General features: G+C 37.5%; 1 protein-coding gene across 2 annotated transcripts; it reads left to right on the forward strand.

The window, feature by feature from the left end:
- The first annotated feature begins 262 nt into the window (after positions 1–262).
- Positions 263–21467, forward strand: LOC133523422 (uncharacterized). 2 transcript variants are annotated; one of them, XM_061858993.1, is made up of 10 exons: positions 263–1776; positions 6424–6501; positions 10484–10653; positions 11885–12092; positions 12703–12890; positions 16686–16830; positions 18043–18231; positions 19736–19860; positions 20623–20787; positions 21083–21467. In XM_061858993.1, the coding sequence occupies exons 1-10, from the start codon at positions 1342–1344 to the stop codon at positions 21420–21422; spliced, it is 2043 nt and encodes a 680-aa protein (XP_061714977.1). In that variant the 5' UTR covers positions 263–1341; the 3' UTR covers positions 21423–21467. The 2 variants fall into 2 exon arrangements, with proteins under 2 accessions (XP_061714977.1, XP_061714978.1); XM_061858994.1 differs by lacking the exon at positions 18043–18231.
- The last annotated feature ends 536 nt before the right edge of the window (positions 21468–22003 follow it).

Genomic DNA, 22003 nt, shown 5'->3' on the forward strand with positions numbered 1-22003 from the left:
ACATTCAACAATAACTTTACTGTAAGCAGTTAATGTTGATGCACAATTATAATACATTGCATTCAGGTACTTATATCATGCATTGCATATAATTTAAACATACGCTTTGTGCACACACGTGTGTATTTATATCATATGGTTATGGTTCAAGACACTACCTACATTTGTTTAAATATGTACCTACTGTCAAAAAGCACTGCATTTAGACCTCTAAATGCAGTGCTTTTTGTAATGACTACCTAGTCATTACTTAAAGAGAACACATGTTGGCGATTTCCTGAAAAGTTGGTTGGCAGTAACGTCGTATTGTTTAATTTAAGTTTATTTACATGTTCTTTCAGTTCATAAGTATATGTACAATCTATTAGATATAATAATAGTTCAGTTACTTAGGTACTGACACGGAATGCATAGCCTAAACCGTCGAAAATAGGACTATGATATTTAAAACATAGATATTTTATTTTATACTTAAAACATTTATTTTAAGCTCGAAAACGAAAGCATTTTTAATTTTACTCATAATGGGTTGAAAATAGGGTTCAATGTTTCTCAAATTTTAACGTGACTAAAGTGGAGTGGAATTTAATGTGTATTTTTTGTCACATTATAAGGCCACAATATTGTTTTTTAGGGACCCGTACCCAAAGGGTCAAACGGGACCCTATTACTGAGACTCCGCTGTCCGTCCGTCCGTCTGTCACCAGGCTGTATCTCATGAACTGTGATAGTTAGCCAGTTTAAATTTCTACAGATTATGTTTTTCTGTTGCCGCTATAACAACGAATACTAAAAACAGAATAAAATAAATATTTCTTTCCAATCTCGAGGTTCTCATCCAATAACCGAAGTTAAGCAACGTCGGGCGGGGTCAGTACTTGGATGGGTGACCGTTTTTATAGATAATGGTACGGAACCCTTCCTGTGCCAGTCCGACTCGCACTTGGTCGATTTTTTAAGCATATTTCACCTATACCTGCCCACCTACTCGGTTCATATTCGCTTGCCAGCCAACACGGCTTTATACTTGATTAAACTTTAATATACACTGCAGAATCTCAAGGCCAGAAGTCCTTGTAATGCTTGTTTAATTTTTATTAATTAACATCCTGAACAATTCCAATTGTTAAAGTACTTTTCCCTGTTGCAGCTAAGCGTGACGTTTCGTAACGTAATGCTTTAACTATAATACAAGACAATGCTTTATGTCACTTCCATTTTAGACAGTTCGTTAAGACAACTCACAAGAACAGCACAACAATCCGGAGTGACTTTAGATTGGAAAAACATTCTAAGTAACATCGACATAATTACTAACAAAGAGCGTTTTCATTTGTGCCAATGGCGGGGGTGCTTTTTATCGTTAATATACCATGTAAAGAACACGAAGAAGACTTAAGAGAGAAAGTTAAATCCTCAAAACTCTTAATAGAAAAAGAAAAATACGAGCACACGTCAAAAATAATCCGCGAGCTTAAGAAAAACAAAAAATTCGGAAGTTTAGCTTTCGAATCGTATACATACGGAGAAAATGGGTTGCAGAATTGTAAGTCGATGGAATGTGTGAACGGTAATAGTGATTACGGTTTAGTGAAGTCTAAGAGTGATAATATGTTGAATGAGAGTTTTAAGTGGGATGCGGGGAGCCAGTTCGATAGGAAGTCTTGGAGAGTGAAGCAGGCGGTAAGGTTGCGGAAGAGGAAGCTGCGGATTTCACGGCCTCTCTGCATCACGGACGTACTGACTGCTTTTCATTGGGACACGCCTCTTGAGCTGGTGAGTTTGATTGAGAGGATAGTGCATGACCACTTTATGGTGTTTTTATTAAATTTTAAACGTTTATTTCATTAATTAATTTTTACGATTGAGGACTCGTAGGGTGTTTTGGGACGATGCGGTCTGACTTATTCAGGGGTCTAATATAAACTGTCAATTGACATTGGTCCGTGAATGTATATTGGTCCGTGGGGCCCCGCAGCGCAGGGCCTATCCGGCAATTGGCGAAACGGCTGGTGGATGGGACCGGGGATAAGAGAGCTGGCAGCTTCCTCGCCCAACGCTTGAGCATAGCGATCCAGCGAGGAAATGCTGCCAGCATCCTCGGTACCTTGCCACGGGGGCCCATTTTAGATTTAGATTTTTAGTTTTATATAGTAGTTTTAGTTTATTTAATTGTATTACTTATATATTTTTTTTTATTAACTTGTCAATCAACTGTCAATAAATTACGTATGCATTTATTTTTTTCTCTTTCTTTTTGCTAATGACGTGAAAGGGCCAAAGAAAATAGAATCCAAATATTTCGAACTTGTATTAGGCCCCGCACGTTGAAATTACATTCGAATATAAAGGTCACTTGAATGTTATAGTTCATACAGTATTAGAAGAGGAATTTATGTATGTATGAGAAATTATGAATCAATTCATTTATAAAGTCGCCATGCACTTTTACGGCTGATGGTACATATTTGTGTTGATTGAAACAAGAAAACCAGTATGATCTGAGGGCAAGCATGAGCCGCGATAAGTAGATACGTCATACATCTTAAATACGTACGTGGTAAAGTTTCATCACTGACAAACTCCGTTTAGTCAATTTTAATCTAAATTACGTCTAAAGGCCATGGACCCTACTATAATATTTACTTTACATTTATCACTAGGTACGGTATATATCAATTTTATTTAATGAGACAACAAGTTTAGATTTGTTTTTAATATAAAATATTGTAAATGAGAATTTGATACTGTTGCGCAAAAACACGGGTTTTTTAATGAAAACCTATAGCATAGTAAATTATTACTATGCATTAGGTATGTTGCATATGTTGTATGTAGCATAGTAAATTATTACTATGCTACATACATCATTCAGACGGTACTAGTTTGATTTTATGCACTGGTTCCGTATGCCAACGCCGATTTTCACAAAATATAAGGTAGATGATTGAGATCGTTAAAAATGTCATCTAGCATATTAACGTTTATTTTTATCTCTATGTTTGCTACAAACAACGTATTATTATGAGTCAGTCAGCGGAAAAGTGGGCTTTAAATACTTGTTGTTTTACACTTAAAGACACTAGTCACTTGTAACAATCTGGAATGACCTAGCGCATACAATTTATTTATTTTATTTATTTATTTATTTAAACTTTATTGCACACATAAAGAAAAATGTACAAATGGCGAACTTAATGCCAAAAGGCATTCTCTACCAGTCAACCATTGGGTCAAACAGAGACATTTGTGTATGTTGGTGCAGGAAAAAAAAATAACAAATAATAAGGAAAAAATTAAACGTGAAGTCAAATAATATTAAAAATATATAAATAGTTAAATACTACTACTTATATAACGTATAAAAGATAGACTAATACATATAATTATGTACATATACATGATGGTGAACCTTATTTAAGTTCTTCTGACAGAAGATGCTTGCGAAGTAGTCGTTTGAAAACGGGTTTGCTTGGGGCTTGTCGAATAAAGAGAGGGAGGGAATTCCAGAGACGGATTGCCTCAACGGCGAAAGAGTTAGACATAAAACCAGTACGGTGAGAAGGAATCGAGAGTTTGAGAGAACGGGAGGAACGGAGTTCACATCCTGGACGGGGGGTGATGAAAGTGAATTTACGTTTAAGATAACCAGGGGAGGAAGGCTCGAACAAAATGGAGAATAAAATACTCAGGATTCTAAGGGACCTACGACGACGGATGGAGAGCCAATTTAGCTGACGGCGATAAAAAGAAACATGGTCGTATTTGCGAAGTCCGAAAATGAAACGTATGCCATTATTCATAAGACGGTCTAGCTTATTAAGGTACTCCTGAGAGATATTAGTCGTGCACGCGTCCGCATAGTCAATAACTGGCAAAATTAGAGTCTGCACAAGTAATTTCTTAGTACCTACTGGGAGAAAATTCTTAAATTTATAGAGATAACGCAATGTTCCTGAAACTTTCCGACTTATTTCAGAGACTTGGTCATTCCAGGTAAGGCTAGAATCTAATACAAGGCCGAGATCTTTCACTTGTTTAGTTACTGGAATAACAGTGCCATCAAACAAAATCGGCGCGACAGAAACCGCACCAAGCTTTACTTGTTGATGATGGCTACCCAGAATAATAGCCTGACATTTTGCCGGATTGACACTGATGCCAAAGCTATTGGACCATTCAGCTATGTGAACTAGATCGTCATTGATGAGGGAAACAGCAGAATTAACGTTTTCCACAGAAGCATGGGCGTAAAGTTGCAAATCATCTGCATATAAATGGTAAAAGCTGCAGATTTTGGAGGTGATTTGGTCAATAAAGATTGAGAATAAAAGAGGAGAAAGGATCCCACCTTGTGGTACCCCCGTGTTCAGGTCACACCAAGCAGATAAGCATCCACTGGCTTTAACAGCCTGAACGCGGTCAGAAAGGTAAGACGCGAACCACTCAGTCGCTTTTGATGAGACCCTCAGATGTGTAAGAGTCGCAACAAGTAGGTCATGATCAACCGCATTAAAAGCGTTGGAGAAATCGATAAGCACCAACACCGTTACTCTGGAATTCTCCATGCCATTTCTTACATCTTCAACAACATTGAGAAGTGCGGTGGTGGTGCTGTGCCCTGATCTAAATCCCGATTGAAACGAAGAAAGCAGGTTGTTACCGTGTATAAATTTGGAAATCTGTTTATGAGCTGCTGCCTCAAGAATTTTCGAGAGAAAAGGAAGAATGGAGATGGGCCGAAAATGATTTAGAGAACTAGGGTTAGATAATTTAGGAAGTGGGATAACAAAGGCCTTACGCCAACATGAAGGAAAGACCCCAGTGAGCAACGAAGTATTTACAATATAGGTGACGATGGGCAATATGCTGTCGAGGATAAGGGTGATCATGACTCTACTCACATTGTCGTGTCCAACAGCTTTCGACCTAATTGACATGACTATCTTTCGGACCTCATCATCCGTAACTGGGGCAAAAGAAAAAGGATCAACATTGGGAGTAGGTAGAGACGCGATATAACATAGGGTTTTAAACTTTATTATGGAATTAAGAACAGGAGTTTGAGAGAAATGCGAATTTAAGTGGTCAAGAGAAAAAGGAAGCGAGTCGATATCGGCCTTGGTTTTACCAATCCCGAGTGATCGGAGAAATTTCCACGTGTCCGCGGGAGAAGATGTCGTGATGTTGTCGTGTATGTAACGTCGTTTCGCTGCTCTTACCATTTGGTTGCAGCGATTTCTGGCTACTTTAAAAAGCCGCCAGTTATCCTCGCACCGATCTCGCTTGTAAGCACGGAAAGCCTTGTCTCTCTTCATCATCGCCATACTACGTGAAACGGAAGACGAGCTTGCACTAGCGCGACATCGGCCACGGTCGTAACACGGCCCGACGGCAGGATAAATGTAATAAGCCTTTAAGAGACAGTTGCATCAACCTCAACTAGCGGACTGATCAATGTCACAGTGAACTATAAAAATTCTCATACAATAAAATTTTGCGAATCCTTTAACAGTGACCGTGTTTGGTGCAACAGACCCTTAATTTCACCGATTTGCGAAACGTCAATACAAACACTTGAATGTCTGGAGTTGCCGGCAAGCGTGGCGCCTTCCGGTTTAGCCTTGCTTTAGCCTCGTTTTAGTCATGCCTCGCCCCAATTAGGCTCAACAATCGACTGCAATCAATACCTGTGTGTTGCGTTACCACCTGACGATTACCAGGTCTTTTATTACATTATGTAATGCAGTTGTCTGATTTTCCATGTTCATACATTCCTTAAATTCCTTTCGCGTTTCGACAGATGCGACTAGCGAAAAGGTCAGCAAAGAGAATCAAAATTTGATTCTAAATTTTAAATATCAAGGTATATTTATGGGTGGCACATTGAAATCCTTGGGATATGAAAGATTAATCGATTCTTCTTCATCATATGACATCGAGGTTGAGATCTACACTGCTAAATTAAGCAAATTGAGATGTAATCGATTTTAAACTAGGTTAGAACCAGATTTGAACACTTTGAACCTACATCTTAAAACTTCTGTCATTTTTTTCTTTAAACTAAATCTGATATCATTAAGAGGAAAGGGGACGGCCACTTCTCTATATAAACGTGATCCCCATTTTCCTCCTTGAATATTGACATAGCATGTTTGACTTTTTAAGACTATTTGATTATTGTAAAAAGTAGGAGCGTAAAACAGATTCGTGTAAATTCGAAATTTTAATTATTATAACTCTTATAATCATTAAAAATTCGAAAAAAAAAACATAGGGGCATAGCTGTGGTTATTATTTATTTTCTATACCTTATACCAGAGGAAAATTAGGACTACGTTTCTATGAAAAGGCGATTTCGCGCGGGTCCTGCACTTTCGTAACGAATGTTGCAAAAAATAAATTAAATGCTAATTTTCGCAGATTCTGTTCGAGGTTCTCACACAACTTGGAATTGATAACGCAACCTGGACATCTACTAGAGGCGATAAGTACTGGAAGGTGGGTACATTTTTTAGCAAACTCGTTCGCGTCTTTCTTGTAGACATCGCAAATTTAAGGGAATCTAAAGCAATTTTTTTACGCGGCACCTTTACTGGCGGGATATTACTTGAGACTCAAATAGGTAAGAAAAACGGGATATCTTTGTACCAGATACGTTAACTTTTATTATATTGTCCACAGAAGTGAACTTTTTCTGTTTTAATCCTTTATTTGTAATATACAAGGTGACCAAAAAATATGTGCATTCCCGTTGCCACGGAGGTTTTGGGCTTATACTGAGCAACTTATGCTATAGGACCAACCCCGAAATCGGGATTTTTTTTTCTGGCTGCTTCATACATTTTAGCTGATCTTTTTTCTATGGGAGGGTAAAAAGTTTTTTTGGCCATCTACTTCTGTATGTAATTTAAGTTTTACTACGAAATAAATGTTTTATGATATGATTTTAAAAAACAGTAATAGAAACATGACAAAACTTTAAAAATGTATGGAAATAAAGACCCAGGGGGCCTAGCCAAGATGAACAATCGTACATCGACAAACGCCAAACGAAAAGTTAAAATGTATCGGGTTGACAGATGCTACGCAAAGCCACGTGACTATTCCCATACAGTTATTTAAATTTCGATTGGCATTTTCTATCATCGATTATCATTTTGGCTAGGCCCTCAGGGTGCGTAGCTAACGTACCAATCGTTTACCCTCCTTAGCGTGCCGTAGTCATCTCTCTCTATCACTCTTCCATAGTAGTGCGACAGTTGCGTTGCGTACGCTACGGAGCGTAAGCGATCGGCATTTTGGCTAGCCCCCAGGTAAGTTTAGTAAGACGTAAGAATCGACACGTCTTGGTGTGGGCATGAAAATATTGACTGACCGATTGGTAGTATTCATTATTGCACAATAACTGCATACCTATATAGAACTAATAAACGAATTGTCAGAGACATTCTTATCCCATCGTCTATTTGAAACTAGTTTTTATCCTTCTCTTGCCAAAGCAATATAGCACGTGCCCAGCATTTAAATCGCGTCATAAAGGCCCGGTGGTCGTGAACGATTGCCGGCCATTCCGCACCGTTTACTACTTTCTTGTGGCCGAGGCAAAATAATCTATCTGACTAGCCAATTCGAACGTACACTGATATCAGAAAGACATTTAAATGATGTCATTTAAATATCGAGCAATTCGCTTCTTTGCCCGTAATGTTTAGGCGCGAGCGAGACGCACGATAACTAAATGCCATCATGCATCAGATATCATTCTGTTGTCAGTGTTGGTACGTTCGAATTAGGCTTGGATAAAAAAACTTAATGACCACATGACGAGGTTGCGCCTGAAAAATGTGATGATAACACTACGTTTAGTGGAAATGTTCTCTCATCGCAAGATTTCACTTGTTCTTACATAGGAGAGGAAAGCCACTGCTACCTCCCCCTTAAACCCAGAGAATATCGTTTTTCTCGGGACTTTTGTTTCCTCACGACGTTTTTCTTCATCGAAGAGCTCTTAAAAATATCATATCATATTTTGTTCTTAAGTTCCGAGACTCTCATTGGTTATACACCCAAGGCCAAAAGTATGGAAACAAGGTTGTTTTCTTTAATATCTCATGTTTCTGTCTTTGTTTTATAATTGCAACCTAAAATTTACATTAAGCAACCACAAAAGGTTAAAAATACTCGCTAAATATCAAAACATCCTAAAATATTGTCAAATACATTTAAAAAAATTTGAAAAATAACATAATTTTACCCTTTTTTGCTTTAAAAAATGTTGAACTGGCAAATATCATAGCCACAACTTGAGTAATTTGAGTAATTTACTTTTAAAATGTTCTTCTACTATATTATATTTACCATTTTGTTTCTAATGAGTAGTATACATATACTCTTATTACATAGCTTAAAAAATCATACTTTTCTATTAAAATATAAGCTTGTTTCTATACTTTTGGCCGAGAGTGTAATACGGGGTAGATCACCGTTCAAATCCAGACTCGGTTTATAAAATGGCTTGAGGAGTGGCGACTCCTAGAGTCAGACCACGCTGTGTCTAGAGCTACGTCAAGTATGGAGATTATAGGGATATGCATGGAGATGTATGCATTCTTACTGCCAAGTTTGTGCAATATTAGCGTGGTCAGAGTCTAGCGCAGATCGTCACTCATGATCTCTGCGTATTGTATTGTTACGTATAACGATAACTCTTAAACTGGAATAAAACCAAAGTTCACCTATCTCTCTTTATCGCATTTGAGATTGGTAAAAATGGAGTAGTACTTATTTCTAAATTGGGAGTTCGTAATAGACTAGACGGACTGAACTTGCCCGAGACGATGCGCTTGGTTAAATATGACATTAACAGAGCTGTAATGCTCGGTGCCGCATTGTTTCATTGTTCCCGTTCTGTTTAATGATAGAGATGTAGTAAGACTAATTGAGCATTTTAATTTAAAGTTGTACCCCTAACTTTTATTTTAGAGTAGGTATGGATTACTATACACTATACAGGCTTAAACTAAATGTATACCCAATCCGTTCTGTCGTTTTTCGGGAAAGAGGAACAAACATCCAAACAAACAAGCCATGCCTACAGATTAATCGTAAAACGAGTGTTTAAAATTATCTAAACACAAGTTTATTGTTAAAAGTATATCAAATCACATTAAACACTTGGCCTTTTTAGCCATTTCTACTGCTGCCGATACCTACATGTATAATATTAATAGTTATATTTGAATAGTGTTGTAGGTAGTTCTATAACAAGATATATCTACCCGTTATTATTTTAATAAACCAGTTGTCATCTGAGCTCGGTGTTTGATTTACTACAAATAGTAAAGTGAAGTTCAAAAGAAATTGAATATAATGTAAACAAACCATTCTTCCTTCATTACTTCGAATTTTGCCCTTTAAGGACTACCATTATCTTATCAACATGTTATTGCTTAATTTTTTTATTTATATCAATTTTTACTCAAAATATATGTTAATTATTAATATTTCAGAGAAATCAACCTTCGCAAAAATGTTAGATTATATGTCAAATGCTAACAAAATCTGTCATATTTGTTTGTCATGTTTGTTTACATTAATTGCAATTTCTACTGAACTCCAATTTAAGTCTCAATTCTCAACCCTAACGTCGTCGCGCCGTACCTACCTATCTTATATTTAGATATTCTAGGTACTTATCGACCAAGCTTATCAAATATTTGTAACAGGAGAGAATATAAAAGGGTTGCGAATGTTATCATCTGGTCGAGACACGGCGCTCTTGAAGAATCTACTACCTATTATTAAGTATACGGAGGTAAATTGAATATAAATAGACATTGAGAAAATTGATAGCTTGGGCTAAGACAACAGACGATATTGAAGTTTAAAATTACATCAGCGAATAGTTACGTATGTGTCTTTATTTTTGCTATGTTTATTTATCGATAATATTAATTAGTATACCACTATCATAATCTCATACCTCACTGTTTCATGAGTTCCTATATGTTGTATATACTAACGTTATTACAATGCCTCACGGGCCTATTTTAGATATAAGATAGTTATAGTAATCATCTGTATATATATCCATTATGTATATTGTTATTGTCAATAAATAAATTCTAACGTTATATTTAAAAAACTATTTTTGGCACCAAAAAAATGTAGACATATATGTGTCTCCAAACAGATCATATTCGTATAAAATTTACCTACTTATATACTTATGTACCTACTAAAAATATGTGTATTTAAAATAACTTAACACAGAGCGAGTTTGGCGCCAAAGCGAGTATTTCCCTAAAAAACAGATCATGGTCGTAGATAGATTTCTTTATTTCATGATAAAAATTATACTATAAATTTGCATTAATGTAAAAATTATGTTTCTCTTCTCGATCGTCCAAACATTACATACAAAAAAAATTGCCTCTTCCAGTTATTATAAAATATAAGTATAAAAATGTTAAATCCTCAGGTACTATTTTCCTTGGAATCCAGCGACGTGTGTGAAGAGCTCCTCCAAGTTCTGGGGAAGTTTGGCATCGGCTCCCGTTTCCAGTCCTCCGTGAGCTTGGTTCCTTGCGCACTCCATTTTAAAGCCGCCGATACTGATTTGCCGCGTAATGGCAGTGAGGAATTTAGAAGGTATTTTTATATAGAAAATAATACGTACAGTCAGCAAAGTTATTAGCAATGCTACATGCAAATATGTCTACACTACTAAACTAAGGTTTACTTAGATATAAACTGTATCTAGTTATAAAAAAAACAATATTTTTTTCGTTGACTAACTTCACTAAATATGTATAAATACCAAAGCCTTTCTTGTTAAATTAATTTAAGAATTTGTGTCCCCTCTCTATCACTTTTCTGCGTGTCGGTAATCATGTAAGTATTAAGTCTTGTTTTATTATAATGTTCTCCCAATCAATCAAAGGTTAATTAAACTAGACGTCATTTATTATACTCGTACAGTGTGCTTATTTAGTTACCTGCAATAATTTACGGGGTGAATATACCGAGCTTGCCAGGCAAGGATCGAGTGCGGGGGCGATTGGTCCGGAACCGATTCTTCCGATACCGTTTAGCAAGTTACGCTCAATGCTGCTGGCACGTACAGGGAAACTACACACAGAACACTGGCTGAACCAGACTGGATGCAGACAGGCAAAAGAAGCCATGCCTGGCATCAACGGAAAGCTCACAAGGGCGCTCCTTCAACTAGGGAAGGTCCGACTGAGTATGGTAATCAGTGTCATAACAGGTCATGGACTATTTAACAAACATCTTTTCACAAAAGGTGTCACAGACAGTCCCCTATGCCGAGGATGCATGGAGACAGAAGAAACAGCCTCTTACGTGGTGCTGGAATGCAGCGGAGTGACTCCATACAGGGCTAAACATCTCGGATCCCCGAGAGACCTCCCCGAGGTCCTACTCAACATTAAGGGTTTGATAGGATTCCTCGAGGAGCTGGGCTGGCAGGACTAGCCCACCCCCACATGTCACGCAAAATGGGCGCCAGTCGTCGAGTTGCGGAAAATCGCCCGTATACTTGGCTGTTTCATACATTTTGGCCTTGTTATTTCTGACCTTGATATTTTCTATGGAAAAGTAATTTTTTTTTCGCGATTTCAGCGTTGTTTCTATAGTAAAAGCAGCTCAGTATGACCTATATAATCACTATAATCAGCCCGTAACTTATTGCAGGTGACTAAATAAACACCCTGTATACGTTTGTAATTTGTGTATTCTTTTTATTGTATTTGAATCCGTTTTGCCAGCAATAAAGTGTTTAGATACATACGAATATAAAATTGAAAATCTCTTACAAAAAGTTATTACAAAATGAAAAGTTTTAACAAATTGACTTTAGTGCCGACGCGTCCGCCTGGGCCCGTTTCTCCTCGTCCGTGCGCGCCCGCACGAACTTAGCCCAAGTTCTTCACGACGTACGAGCAGAGGCCGCGCTGACTTTTGATTGGCTGTTCCTGCTGCTCGTGGCTGCCTTCTTAGCAGCCATTGGACTAGCAGAGAACTCCACTGTCATACTAGTCGCTAGTATGCTTATTTCGCCACTCATGGTAAGTATTCAATAGGCTTGTACACTTTGTGACATGTTTATATATTTTTTTTCAATTCGCATTCTCTGAATGTGGTTCATTATTGCTCTATGAAGTGTGCAGAAAGAATTTACGATATGCAATTAAAATTTGGTTTGTTGCAATGGATTTGTTGTACATTTTCCATTCTGATATTAACTTCCCATTCCATAAATAACGATACTATTACCTAAATTGTTAAGTCAAAGTACTCTCGAGAAATATTATAAAAGTTTATACTTATTGTCATATTTTTCTACATTTATTTTACTTTCCTCGTAATTGAAATGAAAAGTGTTTAACTCTGGTGAAAGGCATCATTTCAGCCTCGGGACTATTGTTACTCAATCGCAGTGAGTGAGTTCTCTCGTGTAATAAACAACGATGTGCCTTCGGAGACCTCCCAAAATAGCGAAATTGCGATAATTTCTCATATTTTTTTATATGGACAATTTATATTTCCATTTTCTAATAGTAAGTGTCCTTTATTTCCTATAAAACAATCCTGAAATTTCCGAGAAATTTTCGAACTTTTAGGAAACTTTCCGCAACTTCCTCAGTTCTGTTAACGTTAAACTATGATTTTTCCCAGGGCCCAATAACAGCGGGCACACTGGGCACGGCCGTCCGTGACCGCACGCTGCAGCAGATGGGCGTGCTACATGAACTGCTGGGGCTGTTCCTTGCGTTGGTTGTCGGCTTCCTCTTTGGTCTTACCATCTCCGCCGTGGACGAACGCTATGGAGTCGGCGAGTGGCCTACGAATGAGATGATGTCGAGGTAAATGTAAATACGTAGGTAAGCTTTTTGACAAAAATCTCATTCGCGGAATGTACTTTTCTTTCAACAGGCAACGAATACTGATCGAGACAATTCTAACAAACCCAAACACGGTTGCGTGTTGTAGGTTGCGTGCTGCGTTGTTTTATCACAGAGTTCCTATGGCATCAAGTCTGCTCGATGGTGCCATAATATTTCATTGTTACTTAACTTAGGTACATATATGTATGTAAAATATTAGCTCAATCAAATAATGGAAAATGAGTCTTATTTACCTTGCATGATTTGACTCGAACTTATATATACCTATATTTACGTAGCAGTGGCGGCGCGTCACTAACATTCATAGGGAACCCGGAGCTAATTTTGCTTTCCTTTTCTCCATGAACCGATTGTGACAGTACTCAACGGGCTGAAATTAGACAAGCCGGTGGGAATCGAGTTCTTTGAACGATCCGCCACTGGTACGTAGGTATCCACGTATCTAAAAACATTGCAAGTTAAATAAAACTTAGTCTGGTCAAGCGTTTCCGTCACTGAAAAAGGCATAAACTTCAAAATTTCTTTGGGCTCCAAATCGACCGCGACTATATTTGTTATATTGATCACCTTTCTTAGTGACGAACGCTTAGCAAATGGAATAAATACCTAAACGGCGCAAGTACAAACATTTCAATACAATAGAACCATATTATTATTGTTATACAGTAGAAAAAGATCTATAAATACGATAAAGACCGACGTGGCTTTGCGTGCTTCTGAAAACGGCTACATAACAAGTATTTCGTAAAAGAACAGTCCACTCTCTTTTTTAAGGTTCCATAGCCAAATGACAAAAAACGAAACCCTTATGGATTCGTCATGTCTGTCTGTTTGTCCGTCAGTATGTCACAGCCACTTTTTTCCGAAACTATAAGAACTATACTGTTGAAACTTGGTAAGTAGATGTATTCTGTGAACCGCATTAAGATTTTCACACAATAATAGAAAAAAAAAAAACAATAAATTTTGGGGGTTCCCCATACTTAGAACTGAAACTCAAAAAAAAATTTTTCATCAAACTCCCACCGAAAATGGGTTTGAACGAGATCTAGTAAGTAGTTTTTTTAATACGTCATAAATGGTATGGAACCCTTCATGGGCGAGTCCGACTCGTACTTGGCCGCTTTTTTTAATAGCTCAGTCCCTGCACGTTATCCAAAATTGGTTTCATACAATAAAATAATGCTATGAGTAAACTCTTTCAAGTGAGACATGTCTCAACAGTGCGCGTGGTACAGCCCCTGATGCGCGTGGTACAGCCCAATATCAACTTTCGTACATTCCGACGATTCACTGTCGGCCCGATTCGAAGAATGATTAAGACAAATTTAATATCTTTAAAAGGTCGATAACTAAACGACATGTCAAAATTGACGTTTATTTCGATTCCGCTGTGATCCCAATAAGATCTATCTACGATATTTCTATCGTCAAAGTGACATTGGTTGCCCGAACCGAGCTGCTTCTGTCAATTATACGTCATACAAACGGTATCTAAATGAGAACTTGTATAAAGCAGAACTTATCGTTATCGTAACTCATTTTCGAATCGGGCCGTATGACGCGCTGATAGCCGTCGCGTTCAAGGGTTAAATGACAACATTATTAAAGAAAAGCATTTCAGTATTCCTATACTTATAAGTATTAGATTAGAGATAAAATGGCTCAAGAGTCACTCATAAGTCATACGGGAAGAAAGAACTTCGCCGTCCTCGAGTCAAATTAATTTAGTTCATGCATAATGCACCACTGTTGACGTAAATGGTCGCAGCCTTCAAATTAGCATTGTCGAGGGGAATCTTAATAAATCTAAACCGCGTCAGCATCCTTCTTTATTTCAAATTTTTACGCGCTTATACTTTTATAATTAAGAATACAGTGTGTCCCTGGCCATTGGACAAAGCCAAAATGTACATATGCATTAGATTAGGATATTTAGAACCAGTAAGTACACAAAGTGTTATAACAACCGGCGTAGCGGTTACGAATAAATTAACACATTAAGTTTTTTTACGTTGGGGCAACAGCCTGTATAGTGTATGTGTTAGTAGCTCCTGAGGTAATACATTCTGATATAATAGTACCTTCTTTAACCTTTTTCTAATAATATGGAAGGTAGAGGCAAGGAACAGAATCTCCATATACCAAAAAGTGTCCGACAAAAAAACATAAATAGGTGGCGCTACAATACTTAGAATATTTGAGAAAAAAATCTAATCGTAAACAGCACACTTCACTCTGTCAATAACTCTAGCGCTACTCTGGAGAGATTTGGAACTATTATTTATAGCTGACAGCTGGACACTTTTGCAACAGTTCTGCCTAAGGAGATTCTGTTCCTTGCCTCTACCTTCCATAACTAATTAGATTCGGACTTTTGATAAATGTCATCATTGCCCAACATACTTTCGAACAAATTGTCGAAAACACTGCTAATGATTAATAGTAGAGTATATTTATTTTTGCTGTCCATTATTGGATAAAACTTTTGTTTAAAAGTTTATTTTTATCTTTTGTTCTAATTAAAAAAAATATGATCGCTAGAGCATTCCTGAGAAATAACCCTACATGGGATTTCAAATCAAGGTTCGTTTTAGATTCAATTCTGAATTTTGGAAATTTGGCTAGCCAATTAAGATCAATATGCCACCAAAATATCTAAAAATCAATACCTTCTAAAAACTTAATAGTAAAAATAAAACTTCTTTTGCGACTGCTCGAGGTATAAGTTTTCATTTCGGTTAGATTTTCTCTTTTAAATAGAGTTTATTGTTGAAGTGCACTGAGATTACGGAGAATTTCTTTTTATTTGACAGTAGGTAAGTATAATAACATCCCTTTTACGCGGAAGCATTTGGGAATCCGCAAAGGAAATTATCAAAAATTCCGCAAAAGACACGGATTATGCTTTGTTCAGTGGAGTGTAATCCATCCTAATTTAGGTCGCAGCTGTATCGCCTGTTTTTGATCGAGTATTATTGGATGAAAGGTATTGTGTTACGTTGTCGATTCAATTTATATCTCTGAAGACGCTATTTTCGAGTAGGTATGTTCAGCAAAAGACGTTTCAAAGTTTTAAGAGCTTCGAAGAAAGAAATAGGCTAAGAAACAAATACCACAACAAACAAATATTAATATGGCCGGACCTACGTTACTTGTTCATACGTTATAAAACATAGTTATCTACCTTTACTAAGATATAGTTAAATACCCACCTCACCTGCATAATTATTCGCTGGTAGAGAAGCGGCATATATTAATGTAACACTTTCAGCTGCGTATAATAGGGCATTACAAAAATTCCCTTTGTCTCTTCGCTAAACTATAAGTCACATCATGTAGGTATGTAACTATGTAGATATAGTTCGTGCATGAGATCTGACAAACTTTTCTTCCAACGCACACTTTGAATATCCTCAGCACGTAAATCGATGGACCTGGGTGCGTAGCCAACATGCCAATCGTTTACGCTCCGTAGCGAACCAAACGCAAATGTCGCACTAATATGGAAGTGATAGAGATGACTACGCTACGCTACGGAGCGTGAACGATTGACATTTTGGCACCTTGGAGTACGAAGCTGATGTAGATTAAATATGTTGTTATCTGCCTCTGTATCTTATCTATCTTAAATATGCAAGATCAATAAACAGGAACATACTTAACGAAATTTACATTTACGTTTTTCGTGGTAGATCCTAAGATCTAAGAGTAGGTATTTATATTTAAAATATGTATTGTTACCGTATACAGGTGTGAGATCCGCTCGCTGTGGGTAGGCGTGCTGGTAGCGATACCCAGCGGCGCTGGGGTGGCACTCGCCGTGCTCGGGGAATACACCGCTTCTCTGGTTGGCGTGGTCATCTCCCTGTCGCTGCTGCCGCCTGCAGTTAACGCTGTAAGGAATTGCTTAGCATTCTTCTTTTTCGTCGTTCCTTCATGCCTGAGGATCGTGACCAACAACTGTCCCTCCATTTAACGCGATCAGGAGCTATGTGAGCTGCCCTCTGTGTGGAACCACATGCTTGCCTTATGGAATCCGACCATCTTGTAAGGGCTCTTCCTCTAGCGCGCTTGTCTTCATGACCCAGTATGACTTAGTGCTCAGTGCTTAGCATTATGTGGTGAAAAATCGTGGATTCTCTTCTCCTCGATATTATAGCAATAGACATATTTAAGTCATGTACACATAATTATGCTCTATTTGTCTTACCTTGCTTATTATACATTATATACATGCTCTATATTTATCTGGTACATATTTATACATACCTATTCCATTTTTAACACTATTGCATGCAAATCGTAAAACATATTGCTAATAAATAAGGTCTACCAACGGGCAGTTAAGATTGTTGCTTTTCGTTACGTTACTAATATGAGCAAATGAACAAGCAAAAGATCTTAGAGATTAGGTACTAATTATTGTCTTGTCTCTTTATAGAATTAAATTTTGACACCCTTAAGTGATATGATGTTTTTTGTGCAATTTTTCATTATAGTACCTAACCGTTTGAAGGACTAAAATGGCTTTGTTTTCATTTCGCCTTAATTTCATTTTACTCATTTAGCAAAATTCCTAGATTTCAAAAGGGAATAGTTTCAAACTGCTAGAATCTCAGAATGTCTAACGTTTTTTTTTTTTTCAAATTACTACATTCCCAAAATGCCTAAACTTCAAATTGATGCGGTGTCATAATACCTAAATGTCAACTTACCTACATCCACGAGTGCTATTTTATCTAATATTATTCCGTCTTCTGCTCCGGCAGATTCTTAAAAAATATTGTAAATACGACAAAGGTTATTAAAATACACTTAAGACATAATTAAACTTAGTATATTTAAAAAAAGAATCCATCAGATTATTCGGTATTTGATGAAACATACTTTTTGACATTTAGGTATTTTGAGACTTGGACGATATGAATGAATGTCATCATGACATTCGGCCATTTTAAGAAGGAAACAAATTGATATTTAGGCATTTTGGGACTGAGTTGTTATGAAATTTAGAAGATATAAATACAATGGCATTATGATATTTAGGTGCAATGAAACCAAAGCCTAAAATGTTACTAAAATTATTATTATAAAATGAAATCCCCAGGGATTGTTATGGGCGATGGCGCTAGTTCACCTGATATTCGCGGACGACCAGAATTTTACCGGTGTTGTGACGACATTCTACTACAGCAACGACCAGCCCACTGAACTGGCGATTCTTGGTTCGGTGTCGCTGTGTTTCACACTCGTCAATATTGCTTGCATATTCCTTGCAGGTGTCGCTGTTTATAAGGTGAGCCCTCTTACCTGACTTACACTTACTACAGGCTAGAACGCTGACGAAGGCCGTACATTTTCGAATGAAGAGGGTATGTGCCAAGCGTGCGGGTGTGTGGAGAGGGAGTTTGTGCACGACGTGTAAGTATTGGCTTGAGCTCTCCTCAGGGCTATTTAGGTATTCGCCGACGGGTGTACCCTTGTTTTGTCGACAACCTTTTCATCGAATATTATTTCATCGACAACGATTCATCGAAACTTTGGTACTAGTAATATTGTTTGGTGTTACTTTATTTCAACTACTATTTATTTAAATTTATCTTACTACGTAGAAATACTATTTAACGAATATTACTTAATCGCTGATTTGTTTCAAATATCTTGATTGGCACAACTACAAAACATTGCAATTCATTTTTTGACGACGTTGCCAGAAATGGGTTAGGTTAGATTAAAACTGCGACCTCCAAGAAAACGAATTGTTGCCAAAAGTGGGTTAGGTTAGAACTGCGTGTCCCAAGAAAACGAACTGTTGCCGGAAGTAGGTTAGGTTAGAACTGCGACCCCCAAGAAAACGAACTGTGGCAATAAAAGCCACACATTACATGTAAAAAACCGACCAAGAGCATGTCGGGCCATGCTCAGAGTAGGGTTCCGTAGTTACTCTTCCGTCACAATAAGCTAAACTGGAGCTTAAAGTATGGTAAAGGGATGAACTGTGGGTGTACGTCTTTTTACTATGAAGGGGAAACTTTTTGCGATAACTCAAAAACAGCTAAACTGATAATATCCGCTATGGTTTTCATTTAATGTCTTTCTTAAGCTCTACTTCCACGATTTTCATATTTTTTGGACCTATGGTTCAAAAGTTAGATGGGTGGGGGGGGGGTTACACATTTTTTTTGGGCGGTTTGGCCTTCGGCCATTTGAAGATAACTAACAAACCTAACCTACCTAATGAGATAAAAAAGTGCTCATTTTGCGTTCTAGACCGTTCGCGATGTAGACTAAAAGCGATATAGGCAAAATATTACACCACCATCCGCGAATAACCGGAAATATCTTTATCTAAAATACTCCAAATTATCTATTAAATGTCCCATGATTGGTGCCTTTAACATAGTTGCCTGAAAATAAATTCAGATTTTCATTTCATTTCCGTCCGATCTATTCGTGGCTCTCCTTCTTCAACTTGTCCTTGCTAAAGTCTTTTAAACCTGATATACGTCGTCAAACCATTGAGCAATGATGGTTTTGTTCTGCCATGCCCCACAATATGTATATAGGCACGTCGCACATTACTATTTATGTATGAAGTGCGTCCATATAAAACTTAATTAACTTCGATGGGTTAATAGATATAATATTACCTACTTCTCTTCAGATTGCGAGTAGCGTTAAAAATGATTAATTATCTAAGTAGTAATTGCTTAAGTTTTATAAAATAAAGTCTAAATAATAGGAAATGTTTAAAGGATGCTAAAAATAATTCGGGTCATTTAATTAATTTCACTTTCCAGATTAAAGAAGTATGTCCCCTGGATGGACGAGACATTTTATGGTGGAAAGCTAATCGCCATTCACAGAGGTCCCAGAAGCAGAATATTCTGAAGAAAAACAACAATATATCGTGGGAAGAATACAGGTACCTAATATCTATAGTACCTACTTTTGTTAGGACAAGTCCATTAATATTAAGATATTTGGGGGCAAATGCGATTATAATGGATGTACACCAATAGACTGGAACATCTAAGGAATAAGCTCATCAAGGGTTTGTTCTATTTATAAATTCGCACACTACTTCGGATGCATCCAGGGACTGCGGGACACCTGGGTGCCTAGCCAATGTGCCAATCGTTTACGCTCCGTAGCGAACGAAACGCAACTGTCACTATTGCACTATTTTAATATGGAAGAGTGATAGAGACTATGGTATCGTGAGGAGCACCCCTATAGTGCGGACTCTATAAGGAGAGTCCTCCAGGTCACTATTCCAGCGCTCCCTCAATCTCTCAACGGCAGCTCTTTCGGCCTCCTCCGGATCAAGGCGTTCCCTGCGCGCTGTGGGAAACGCCGGCGTGTGTTTAGTGGGTAGGCTCCTCCCCCTCTTTCTCAATAAAAAAAAAGCCGAAAGGTGTGACTCCCACATACTCCCCAAAATGGGCCCACCTCAGGCTAGAGGGACGATGCGTAACAGCATTCCCACATCGAAAAAAAGACTACAGTATCGTTCGCCACGGAGCGAACGATTGTCATCTTGGCTACGCAGTACGCACCCTGTTAATGACCACTGATTTAAACTTCCACGCACATTATTCTACTTAAAACGAAATTACCTACTTAACTTATGGAACACTTTTTTGAAAAAATAATAAATATAGTTTTACGACGTACTTTGTTTCAGCAATTGGTCGAACGAGTGTTCTAAAAAGGATCAGCAGGAACAAGACGGGAAGGGGCCGATAATATCGCCGGTTCAGAGTGACACGGTCACCTACAGGCGAGAGACACCTGCCATTCGGCGCATGAGGGCTCAAAATATAGAGGATTATTGCATCCAGAAAGAACAGTTAGTATTAACATCACTAATCAAACAAATAAATTTAATATTTTACTAGTAAACACGGAAAAATAATAGAATACCTACTATTTTTGTTTCCATGTAAATTGAACGGGAGAGGTTTATTTCTAGTTGTAAAATAAGTATGTATGTCGGTACGTTACTACTTAGTTTAGACGTTAGGTAGCTATTTATATATCAAAAACAACAACACAACCCCCCGTAACATAAATCAAACTGACGTATAAATTATACGTTAGGTATTTGTACATTCAATCAATATCTATATTTTTTTTCCTTGTAGGTTCAATTCAATGCCCCAAAATTATGAACAAAATATTGAAGATGGAAAGCACATCTACAGCAGCATAGATAGTATTACGCCAAAAACAGATATATCAGACATACGCATATCCAACAACATACAGAGCGAAAACTTCTTCAATAAAAACTGTATTACAGATCTCGATAACATTAATAGCTTCTGTAACGCTGGTTTTGAAGAGCCAGAAAACTATCAAAAGGAAAACTTAGAACGTGAACAAGGTGAACTATCGTCGATGCCTATTATAGAACCATCTTCGAATCACACGGTGGACGCAAAACAGCTGGTGGTTTTAGCTAGTAAGTCTTATAATGTTTGAATATGTTGTAATAATATTAGTATTAAATTATATTCGAAATCGAAATTGTCTTATTTTAATTAAAGGTATTTCGACCTGTAGGTCTAAGATGGTCGGCTCTTTATCATTTGTCACCATGCCTGTCACGTTCTAACAAGCATGTAAGTGCGAAAGTGACGGGCATAGTGACAGGTGATAAAAATGTAACCATGCTGCCACCGCTGCGGCGGCCTTAAAGAGCCGACCATCTCAGCACTACTGACTTGTTATATATTTATATCAGTCGGTAGTCGATATATATACAATACATGTCGAGTTTGTTATAACTACCTATATTCCGGCTGTGATTTCAGAGTTGGCCCCGTAGGATAGTAAAAGTGGTTCAGTATGATGCTCAAAAGTTCATATTTTATATCTTCGGTGAAATTGCCATTCCGTTACGTGCATTTTTTCGATATTCTATTTTTGGCACATATGACTTTAATTAAATTGGATCAGGTTTTAATAAAACACATTTGTGATTTTAGCAATAGAAATAATTACACGTGTACTTCTAAGCACATACGGGTTTTAGTAGCCCTATATTATTTCCTGTGAGAGTA

Source organism: Cydia pomonella, chromosome 12, assembly GCF_033807575.1.
Source record: "Cydia pomonella isolate Wapato2018A chromosome 12, ilCydPomo1, whole genome shotgun sequence".
Lineage (NCBI taxonomy): Eukaryota > Metazoa > Arthropoda > Insecta > Lepidoptera > Tortricidae > Cydia > Cydia pomonella.